Genomic DNA, 12163 nt, shown 5'->3' on the forward strand with positions numbered 1-12163 from the left:
CACCGGCTCTGGCACAGACCATATAAGTCTGCCCAGCACTATCCCCGCCTCCCACCACTGGCGCTGCCACCCAATCTCGGCTAAGCTCCTGAGGATCCATTCCTTCTGAACAGGATTCCTTTATGTTTATCCAACCCATGCTTGAATTCCGTTACCGTTTTCTCCTCCACCACCTCCCACAGGAGGGCATTCCAAGCATCCACTACTCTCTCCGTGAAAAAATACAAGAAGGTATACACTGTATTAGGTACAGATGGAGACAGGCAAGGCAGGAAATTCAGAATCATGCTTAGAAAACCTCATTACCCTCAAATCAGGGCCAAGTTGAAGCTGGTAAAAACTTACAACATTATAAAATATGGTAAATTTATATTTTTTTTGTTCAGGTTCTTTGTTCAAACTTCAAATAAATATATTTTGTGGTCTATTAGTTCTAATTTGTACATAAAAATATTCTGTTTCTGTAATTAAATAAGTTTCTCTTAGATTTACTATACACAGTAGGAGTCAGAGTTGGAGTAAGGGTCAGGGTCAGACAGTACAAAAACAGAGGAGTCAGACTCAAAGGTTTGGTGTACTGACTCCACTGCCCTGCTTCAAATCCAGCATTTTGGGAACATTACCAGAAGGAACAAGGAACAGCCCTTAGGACATTTAGGAGCCCTTTTACTAAGCCATGGTAAAAGTGGCCTGTGCTAGTTTTGGGGTGTGAAATTGGCATGCGCTGGACCACTTTTTACCGTGGCGGGGAAAATGCCTTTTTAAAAATGGGGTGGTAAATGGCCATGTGCTAATACTAAAATTAGTGTGTGGTTATCTACTGCTTGAACCTTTACCACCACCTATTTAGCAGGCAGTAAGCAGGCACTGTGGCCACAATGCCGATTACCGCTGGGAAAGCCCTTGCGGTACAAAATAGAAATTTTCTACCACAGGAAAACTGCATGCGCCAACTTCGGAACTACCACCAGGCTCCTGTGTTTCCCTGGCAGTAAGCCGATTTGGCACATGCTACCCACGTGGTAGCCCTACCACGGCTTAGTAAAAGGGCCCCTTAATTTTGATTTACATGTGGACACCCAGATTCTACATAAGTACATAAGCACCGTCATACTGGGAAAAGACCAAGAATCCATCAAGCCCAGCATCCTGTCTCCGACAGCGGCCAATCCAGGCTTCAAGAACCTGGCAACTCCCCCCCCCCCCCCCCCCCCCCCAAAAAAAAAAAAAAAAATTAATAATGTTCAATGGACTTTTCCCTCAGGAATCTGTCCAAACCCCCTTTAAATTCCGTAAGGCCAGCTGCTGTCACTACATTCTCCGGCAACGAGTTCCAGAGTCTAATTACACTGCTGAGTAAAGAAAAACTTTCTCCTATTTGTTTTAAATCTACCATATTCTAGCTTCATCTTGTGTACCCTGATTTTGTTGTTGTTTGAAAGTGTAAACAAACACTTCACATCTGTCCGCTCTACTCCGCTCATTATCTTGTAGACTTCTATCATATCACCCCTCAGCCGCCTTTTCTCCAAGCTGAAGAGCCCTAACCTTCTCAGCTTTTCCTCCTAGGAAAGTCATTCCATTCCCTTTATCACTTTCGTCGCCCTTCTCTGCACCTTTTCTAATTCCTTTATATCTTTTTTGAGATGCGGCGACCAGAATTGGACACAATACTCGAGGTGCGGTCGCACCATGGAGCGATACAACAGCATTATAACATCCTCTTGTTTGTTTTCCATCCCTTTCCTAATAATACTCAACATTCTGTGCGCTTTCTTGGCCGCCGCAGCACACTGAGCAGTAGTTTTTAACGTCTTATCCAAAATGACTCCCAGATCCCTTTCTAGGTCCATAACTCCTAACGCGGAACCTCGCATGACATAGCTGTAATTCGGGTTCCTCTTACCCACATGCATCACTTTGCACTTGTCAACATTGAACTTCATCTGCCACTTGCACGCCCAATCCCCCAATCTCGCGAGGTCCTCCTGTAATCTTTCACACTCCTCCTGCGACTTGACGACCCTGAATAATTTTGTGTCATCTGCGAATTTAATTACCTCACTAGTTACTCCCATTTCTAGGTCATTTATAAATATGTTAAAAAGCAGCGGTCCCAACACAGACCCCTGCGGGACCCCACTAACTACCCTTCTCCACTGAGAATACTGACCATTCAACCCTACTCTTTGCTTCCTATCTTTCAACCAGCTCTTAATCCATAGTAATACCCTACCTCCGATCCCATGACTCTCCAGTTTCCTCAGGAGTCTTTCATGAGGCACTTTGTCAAACGCCTTTTGAAAATCCAGATACACAATATCCACTGGCTCCCCATTGTCCACATGTTTGTTCACCCCCTCAAAAAAATGCAGTAGATTGGTGAGGCAAGACTTCCCTCCACTAAATCCGTGCTGTCTCATCAGCCCATGTTTTTGTATGTGCTCTGTAATTTTATTCTTGATAATAGCCTCTACCATTTTGCTCGGTACAGACTCACCGGTCTGTTATAAAATAACTAGTAAAAAAGGCCCGTTTCTGACACAAATGAAACGGGCGCTAGCAAGGTTTTCCTCGGAGTGTGTATGTTTGGGAGAGTGTATGTGAGAGTGACTGTGTGAGAGACAGAGTGAAAGTGTGAGTGTGTGTGTGTGAGAGAGAGAGTGAGTCTGGGTGTGTGTGTGAGAATGAGAGTGTTTGCAAGTGTGTATGTGAGACACAGTGTGAGACAGAGTGTGTGTGTGTGTGCGAGAGAGAGTGTGTGTGAGACACAGATTCTCTGTGAGAGTGAGTGTATGAGACCAAGCGAGTGTGTGAGTGAGTGTGTGGCACATAGAGAGTGAATGTGATACAGTGTGAGACAGAGTGTGTGAGAGTGAGAGTCAGAAAGACATTGTATATGAGAGAGAGTGTGTGTGTGACAGAGATACCTCCCTTCCTGTGTCTCTCTGGTGTCAGGCCCCCTCCCCTCTGTCTGTGGTGTCTGAGATTCCTGCCACTGCACCCAAGCAATTGGTGTGCTGGAGGAGGGGGAGGGGGGATGTGTTGGGGGGGTTCAGGTTGAAAGAAGAGGGGTGCAGGGGGTTCAGGAAGCGCTACCAGATGTGAGTGAAAGAGTGTGTGTGTGTGGGGGGGGGGGTTCAGGAAGCGATGCCAGATGACTGAGTGTGTGTGTGGGTGGGGGTGGGCAGTGGGTTCAGGAAGCGCTGGCAGATGAGAGAGAGAGTGAGTGTGTGTATAGAGTTTCAGGAAGCGCTGCGAGATGAGAGTGTGTGTGTGTGTGTGGGGGGGGGGGGGGGTTCAGGAAGCGCTGGCAGATGAGAGAGAGTGAGTGTCTGTGTGTGTGTGTACGGGGTTTCCGGAAGCGCTGGCAGATGAGAGAGAGAGAGTGTATGTGGGGGGAGGGAGGTTCAGGAAGCGCTGGCAGTTGAGAGTGAGAAAGAGTGTGTGTGTGTGTGTGTGTGTGTTGGAGGGGTGTGTGTGGGGGGTGTGTGTTGGGGGTTTCAGCTTGGAAGAGGAGGGGTGTGTGGGGGTGTCTGTAAGTGCTGCGAGATGAGTGAGTGAGTGTGTGGGGGGGCGGTTTATCAAGTGTTTCCACATGAGAGTGTGTGTGTGTGGTGGGGGGCTTCAGGAAGCGCTGCCAGATGAGCGAGAGTATGTGTGTGTGTGGGGGGGGGGGTTCAGGAAGCGGTGCGATATGAGAGACTGAGTGTGTGTGTGTGTAGTGGGGGGGGGGGTTGCCACATGAGTGAGTGAGTGTGTATGTGGGGGGCAGGGATTTCAGGAAGAGCTGCCAGATGAGAGAGAGAGAGACTGAGTGTGTGTGTGTTGGGGGGGGGGCATTGAAGTGTGGCCAAATGAGAGTGAGTGTGTGTGTTTGGGGGGGGGGGTCAGGAAACACAGCCAGATGAGTGAGTGTGGGGGGGCAGGGGTTTCAGGAAGCGCTGGCAGATGAGAGTGTGTGTGTGTGTGTGTGTGTTGGGTGGGGGGGGGGGGGTTCAGGAAGCGCTGCCAGATGAGAGAGAGTGAGTGTCTGTGTGTGTGTGTACGGGGTTTCCGGAAGCGCTGGCAGATGAGAGAGAGAGAGTGTATGTGGGGGGAGGGAGGTTCAGGAAGCGCTGGCAGATGAGAGTGAGAAAGAGTGTGTGTGTGTGTGTTGGAGGGGTGTGTGTGGGGGGTGTGTGTTGGGGGTTTCAGCTTGGAAGAGGAGGGGTGTGTGGGGGTGTCTGTAAGTGCTGCGAGATGAGTGAGCGAGTGTGTGGGGGGGCGGTTTATCAAGTGTTTCCACATGAGAGTGTGTGTGTGTGGTGGGGGGCTTCAGGAAGCGCTGCCAGATGAGCGAGAGTATGTGTGTGTGTGGGGGGGGGGGTTCAGGAAGCGGTGCGATATGAGAGACTGAGTGTGTGTGTGTGTGGTGGGGGGATTGCCACATGAGTGAGCGAGTGTATGTGGGGGGCAGGGATTTCAGGAAGCGCTGCCAGTTGAGAGAGAGAGAGAGAGAGAGAGAGAGACTGAGTGTGTGTGTGTTGGGGGGGGGGGGGCGTTGAAGTGTGGCCAAATGAGAGTGAGTGTGTTTGGGGGGGGGGGGGGGTCAGGAAACACAGCCAGATGAGTGTGGGGGGGGGGGGGCAGGGGTTTCAGAAAGCGCTGGCAGATGAGAGTGTGTGTGTGTTGGGGGGGGGGGCGTTGAGGAAGAGTGGCCAAATGAGAGTGAGTGAGTAAGTGTGTGGGGGGGGGGGGTAAGGAAGCGGTGCCAGATGAGGATGAGTGTGTGTGTGTGTTGTATGGTTCAGTTTTTTTGGGGGGGAGGGAGGATCCTGCTTTTTAGAAGAAGAAGTAATGAAGCGTGTCCTCCGCGCGATGCCCCCCCTCCCGCCGCCATCCCACCCACAGCGATGCACCCGGTCGCCGCCATCCCACCCACCGTGGCCATCGCACCCACCATCGCGTAGTTTTGCTGGCGGGGGGACCCAAAATCCAGCCAGCAGAAGTCTTGTGTGTGTGCTGAGTGAGTCAGACTCCTCCAGCGATCTTCGGCGTTGCTAGCCTGTGCAGGGTGGGGTTCTTTGCGTCTGACGTCCTGCACGTGCAGGACGTCAGATGCACAGAAGCCCTGGCTGCCTGCACAGGCTAGCAACGCCAAAGATGACGCCGTAGTCAGCAGACAGGACTGCTGGCGGGGTTTTGGGTCCCCCGCTGGCAAAGCAACGCGAAGGTGGGTGGCTTAGTAGGGGGTTGTTGCGGGGGGGGTGTTGGACCTCCTTATTTTGACCTGCAGCTTTGGGGGGGGGGGGCCGGGTCGGGGCGAAGGTAGGCGGATCTATCATTATGTGGGTGGGGCTTCTAGTTTTTGACGTTTTGTGTGTGTGTGTGTGTGGGGGGGGGGGGGTGCTGGATGTCGGGACTGTGGACTCCGGAGCTTTGGAGGTGTTTTCCCTTTCCACGGGTGGGTCGGCAGGGGGAGGAGTAGGGAAACATCCGGTTTTTTTTTTCCGCCCTCGACGTCATGACGTTTGACGCGAGGGCGGGGCAGAGACGGCTGGGTGGCTTCACACCACGAACACCACGAACCCTTCAGGGAGTGTTTTAGTGACTTCAGAACGTTGTCCTCATTAGAACGTTCACGGTGCGTTTTATTATATTAGATGTGCAAGTCAGAATTTGCATACCAATATTTAGGCACTATTACTTACCAGTGTTTATTAACCTGAGGAGGGTGAGGCAAGGCAGGAAGCAAGCCTGGCTATTTCCCCCTGCTCCTTTGGGCTTCCAGCTCAGTTAGAATTGTCACTATGTGTATTTTTGTTTTGTTTGGTTTCATTCCATTTAGCACGCATACCAACATGAAATAGAGCAGGTTAAATTTAGTAAGTGCTAAAACAGAACTGAATGAAATTAAAAAAAAAAAGTATTCCACTTCATTCAGAAGTAACAGATGGTGTTGGTTGTAAGAGTATTCCTGGTTCTTCCAGCACAGAATCCTGAAATCACAGATTCTAAATTCAGCTACTAGGTTTCACTTATTGTATATTAAGTGGCCTGGGGAACAGAAAACAATCCTAGAGTTCTTCTTCCAGCAAAGATCCTGTCTCTCTCAACTCCTTTCCCAGCATCTCCCTCACATATTTCCCCTCCCCTCTCTCAGCTTTTCCCCACTGTTGCTGCCCCCCCCCCCCTTCTTCCAGCAAAGATCCTCTGTCTCTCAACTCCTTTCCCAGCATTTCCCTCACATATTTCCCCTCCCCTCTCTCAGCTTTTCCCACTGTTGCTGCCCCCCTCTATTGACTAGGCATCCCTTTGCCAGCCAAAAACCTGTTGGGGGATGCAGGAACAATAGTAACAGCAGAGGAGAAAATTTCTTCCTGCCTAGCCTCATCCAAAAGCCATGCAGCACACAGCTCTGAGCTTCCAGATCACTTCAGGCTCATCAAGAGTGCTGAGGAAAACTGTTGTATGTGTCTCCTACCCAAGTCATGGCAGTTTTGCTGGCCCAAAAATTAAACCTAAGTCTTCATGGCAGTGCATAGTACTGCCACCGAGCTGGCCATGACCTCTGACAGCTCTGTTTTCTTCTCTTTTTGCTTTCCACTATGTCTTCCAATACTAATTACCAAATTTACCAAAACTTCTGTAATTTTAAACAGGAAAATTTCTACCTCCCTCATTTGAGATCAACTAATATCCAGAATTCTAATCACATTTCAAATGCATGCAGCCTGCAAAGATTGTAGCCTGCAATTCCACAGAGCACCAGCAAATGGCAGCCAAGTGCAAGAACTTAAAATGAAAACTAGTAGAAAAAAAATGTGCAGGGGGAAGTTACTGCTGCAGTGAAATAAATGCTGTATTCTTGCAAAACGTCTGAAACTAAAAAAGAAAATGAACAAATGCAGCTGTTCTTCCTAGGCCAAAACATAACTCCAAGCTCAATGTAGTATAAAACAAGCTGATGCATGCAAGCAAAACAAATGGTCTGTACCTCTGTGGGTCAAAGGCCAAAGCCACAGAAGAGACAGATGTAGAGGAGACAGCTTGCTGGAGCAGCTTACAGCTGTCACTTGAACGCCAGGATGACACAGCAAAGAGGGCACGATTCAGAGGCACCCACGTGTAAAGGAGAGTGATTACATCGCAGTTGGCATTTTAAGAGAGTCTAAAAGCTTATCTGTTTAAACATGAATTTTGCAAATAGAGTTTGGCAGAATCTTATATTAAGCAGTGTAAAGGTAGATCTATTATAAGTGCTTGAAATACAGGTAGCATCTGAATTTTGCTATGTCATGTTTGTTTTTAAATACTTGTTTTATTGTGGATATTTCTTTGTATCCCACCTAGACTTTTAGATAATGTGGGATTAAATTTTGTAAATAAATAAACTAAAAGCATTGCAGAATGTGTCCATCGTGCAGAGGCACCTACAGGAACAGCAGAGACAACAGCTACTACCAAAGGCCTAGCACCTCTCTGTAAAAAAAAAAAAAAAAACACACACACACAACAAACATTGCCTGTCTAAAAAGAAAATGGAGGGGAGGAGGTTGAATGAAGGAAGCAGAAACTATATAACTCAGTATGGACAGCCGGGACTGTCCAACGTCTCCACAAGGGAATATAAGGTTTCAGTCTCAAGTCTGAAAGACAATGGGGTAGATCATATCTGACTCACATCACTACTGACCTCAGCCTAGGGCACAAACAAATCCTACTGTCTGGACTGGTGGTTGAATGAAATGTAATCCCCCAGAGTGGGGATTCCACAACATCAATAGCAGCAGTGACATTTTCTTTGGGTATGAGTCCCCAGAAAGATCACCCTGCCAAATCCAACTGCCTGTAACATACCCTCTCTCACCCCAGTATATTGCCCCCTCACTGTTGTAAATAAATACAGCAGGTAGTTTCTATGACTACTATTAAGCCAATTTCCATATGAGGTGGAGTCCCTAAATTGCTGGAAAGAAAAAAGGCCAGAGGTTCAAAAACTGCTTCTAACCAAAGTCAGCCCTCCTAGTTTAGGCTGTGGTTCAGAGGAATCAGACAGCTAAAACCCAATTCTGACAACCAGGAAATTTCAAATCCCTCATTAATAAGTGTGTCAGCACTTTAGTGTGACAGAGTGTACAGGAGATTGCCAATTACCCTTAACACTTCGTCACTGGTCACCCTGGCTTTCAAGGGCTCAACAGAGGGCATGGCTCAATTTGGCCAGAGCAGGAAAGGCATGATTTCGACAGACCAGATAGACCTCCAGTGAACTGCAAAGCCAGAGAGATCCTGAGAAGACAAAAGCAGTCCTCCAGCATATGTCTTCAGTACATTATGTGTAAGCACCAGAACCTTGGAACCTTTTGGAAATCCTAATCCTCCTTGATGGCCAAGCTGATACCAGGCTTGGTTTTGGCTAACCCTGAAGATGAAGATAAAGACAACTGCAGATTAACTGTGGGGACTTAACAGGTCTTCGGGAAGATTATAAATTAATTCCAAGAGACTTTTATTCTCAGTTTATCACACCTGTGAGAACAGGCTTCAGCATTCTTTACTGAACATAAACGTGTTTTATTTTCACACCTCAAGTGGCTATGTCTGAAGAGGCTCCATGCCCAAACACTTGCTCATGCTACTACTCAGATTAAAACCCAATATGTGAGAAGAGACCACTATGGCAGCCTGAAGGTAAATATATGATCAAAGAATAGCCAACATCTGCAGAAATAAGACACTTGAGGCGTGGGAGGGGAAAAGGTACTACCGTCTTTAGGCTACAATAAGATTTGGTTTGCTAATGAGATGTAAAGCTTTTCCTAAATACCTCGGGTTGCCACTCTTCATTCAAGCTTCCTTGCCACTTTCATATTAAAATACATGCATACTCCCTATACCTCCTCATGCACAAGGGAACAGCATGAGATGGCTAGGTCCCCATACTTAAAATCTGCTGCTTCTCTACAAGATACCAAGCCCAGGAACTTCCCTGCTACAGGAGAAATGCTACTACTACTACTAATTATTTCTATAGCGCTACCAGTCGTATGCAACGCTAGTGCATTTTAGCAGATAGCTCAGTTTCTATGGAAGCATAAGATAAGGAAACTGCGATATATTTGCAGTTACTTGAGACAGCTCAATTTAGAAAACTGATACAGGCACTTCTACTCTCACAGATAGATTATTGTAACCTTCCTTACTTGGGATGTAGTAAAATGTCAACTAAAATGATTACAAACTGTGTACAACACTGTAGTATGTTTAATTTCAGTTTAACAAAATGTGATATTTCCTCTTAACTCCACTGATTGCCCGTTGAAGCCAGAATTCCTTTTAAACTGGCTTGTTTCCTGTTTAAGATACTACATGGTTCAGCTCCCATTTATCTTTACTCTCATTTTCAATTTGCTGCTTCTTCAAGGGCAAGAAGGTCCAATTCCGAATATCTGTTTTCTTTTTCTTCACCGAAAGGATGGAGAAGCTTATGAGTGTTTGAATTGACATTGGCTTTTCAAGCTGCTAGGCACTGGAAGGAATTTGCTGAGATATTGTCTATAAATAAAGATTGTCTATAAATCAGATCTATCTACTGACTTCACCTACCAAGGCACGGAATGGTGGAATTTCCTACCAAAGTCAAGTAAACATTAATATCACTATCTTCAATTCCCACAAGCAGGCTCTTATATTCTCTCATTTTCCTGCTGGCAGGCTTCACAGAGCTGCATAAGTCTGTTACTCTACTATTTCCTGGAAACAGAGTACTGGCACACCAAGGACTGCATGGGAACATATAGAGGGTGACGTCAAATTCAGTGATTTTTTTTTTAATTGTAAACTGCTTTGATATTACTATGAGAGGCAAAACCAATAAACTTCACTAAACTAAACAAATTAGTTACTCTCTGCCTCTATCTGCTGGAAGAGGAGCATAAACATGCACCTGGACTGGGATGGTGGTATGAGTATGGACTGACAAATTTAGGGGTGTGTGTGCCATGGTGAGAGGTCTGTTGGGGAAAGGAAGCTTGAGAAAGCTGCAGAGGGTGACATTAGGGGAGGGGAGAGCTGAAGAATGCTGCAGAGGGTGTGCATCATGGGGAAGGGGCTGAGGAAACTGCAGGGGTGGTGGTGTGCAATAGCAGTTGGATGTGTGCCATGGGGGCAGGGAAGAGAAAGGAAATGCACCGGTATATGGGGAAGGGAGAGAAATAAAGAGAGGTTTGGGTATGTGCTTGAGGGGCACACACTGGGGGTGGACAGAACTGGGGGCCTTGCTGAGAGATAAGGAGAGAGAACAGGGGTAGGAGCAGTGAATGCTGAGGGCCAGGGAAAGAACTGGTGAACAGAAAGGGGGTGGGGCAAGGAAAGAAACTAGGAGTTATTCACCCTAGAGAAAGAGCAGAGAATTTAGGGACTGAACCTACCAGGGGAGAGTAGGGAAAAGGTATAAGGTGGGGAGAGTAGGGGAAAGGCCGGGGGGGGGGGGGGGGGGGGGGGGAGGGGTAGAATTTCATGCCTCAATGAGGAGTCCAGCATTATGATAGGGGAAATTCTACCCAAAACATTTGGAAATTTTGCGCACTGTGCAAAGTACTTTGAAAGTCCACAAAAATATATATAGTTTATGTGTACATTTTTTGTACACAGAATTTCCCCAGGAGTAGAAAAGGACATTTTTCTCAATTGTAATCTATTACAATTCTGGCTGCAAAGGGTAGAATAAATTAATAAATCAAATCAAACCTAGGGCCCTGTTTACTAAGCCGCGCTGTAGGCGTGCTAACTTTTTAGCGTGCACTAAAATGTTAGTGCACCTATAGCACAGTTTAGTAAACAGGGCCCCTAGTGTTTCAGACAGTATGGAAATGAGGGTTTGGGGTTTTTTTTTTTAAGACAAAAATTGCAAACTAAAGCACCAAAGGAAGATCCAGATTCTTCCATTATCTGCTGCTCAGTATTCTCTTTAATGTAATACTTGCTCAAATCAATAAGTCCTTAATAAGAACAAAGTCAGGGCCCTGACGAATCCCAAGTTACCTTCCTATGTAACAAATCGCTCAACACACTGCCTAATACAACCCCTCACTGCCTCAAGCTCCCCTCTTCCTCCTAAAGCTAGTGCACCCTCCCCCCCCCCCCCCCCCCCCCCCCCCCCCCCCCCCCCCCCCCCCCCCCCCCCCCCCCCCCCCCACCCCCCCCACCTTGCTCACTACTTATAAAACTCCTCTTCAGTTCTGGTTCCCTCTTCCCCGCCACAAATACTACTGACACCCTCTTCTATACACCATAGCCACCGAGGGGGGAGGGGGGAGAGAGGGCAAAATTCCCTTGGCCTGGGCCTCCAGGGGGGGCCTGGCGTAGGGGTCTCTTTCTCTCTCCTGCTCCTGACGGGACCCGGGTAATTGCGTCTGGAAAGGAGCAGGAGAGAGAAAATTCCGGCGCCGGGCCCCCCTTGCATCTGCTGGGCCCTCTGGCCGCTCATGCTCAGTTTTGAGACTGAGCATGTGCAACCTGAGGAAAGCAGCTGAAGGGGCAGGCAATGATGGGAAGAGGAAGGAGCTGCGCTGCCTGCAGCTGGCGGGGCCAGCCAAGATACTTCAGGTGAGAGGGTGGAAATGACTATTTTTTTTGGGGGGGGGGGCGGCGATGACGATTCTGCCCCTGGCCCAGCTCAGTCTCTTGGCGGCCCTGCTATACACTTTGTAACATGCCTCTTTTTCTCCTACGCTAAAGACTTGCCCCCCACCAAAATTCTCACCTTTTTGCAGGCATTGCGTAATCTCTCCAGCTGTCCAAGATGGAGCTGCACATTCACAAACCCATGACTCAGTAGCTTTAACATCCCCCATCCTAAGAGCCTGTAACACAGAGAACAATGAAAATCTTACATGTCCCAAGAAACCTGAAAGTCCTCTTGCCTTACTCCTATCTTCAACAAACATTAACAGGCTTATCTCTTTACTCCTTATACATTTCAAAAACAATCTCTGCAGGTCCCTTTTTTCTTGCTCCCCAAAGATGGTGTCTTACTCCTTACTATCTCCCTTTTAAATTGAACAAGTCATGAAAGAATGTAGTGAGTGGCTCAGGGAATTCTTTTCAAAATGTGTGTGTGTGCGTCTGTATACATCTCAGAGTTGAAGGGGTGACAGGAAAGTTGGAAGAATAGAGC

General features: G+C 47.5%; 1 protein-coding gene across 1 annotated transcript in view; it reads right to left on the bottom strand.

The window, feature by feature from the left end:
* GPAT2 (glycerol-3-phosphate acyltransferase 2, mitochondrial) overlaps positions 1 to 12163 on the bottom strand; it is a 122805-nt gene that overhangs the window by 62217 nt on the left and 48425 nt on the right. The window contains exon 7 of the mRNA XM_030199593.1: positions 11750 to 11849. Within this exon, the coding sequence (XP_030055453.1) occupies positions 11750 to 11849 (100 nt within the window). The remainder of the gene's footprint in view (positions 1 to 11749; positions 11850 to 12163) is intronic.

Source organism: Microcaecilia unicolor, chromosome 4 (assembly GCF_901765095.1).
Source record: "Microcaecilia unicolor chromosome 4, aMicUni1.1, whole genome shotgun sequence".
Classification (NCBI taxonomy): Eukaryota; Metazoa; Chordata; class Amphibia; order Gymnophiona; family Siphonopidae; genus Microcaecilia; species Microcaecilia unicolor.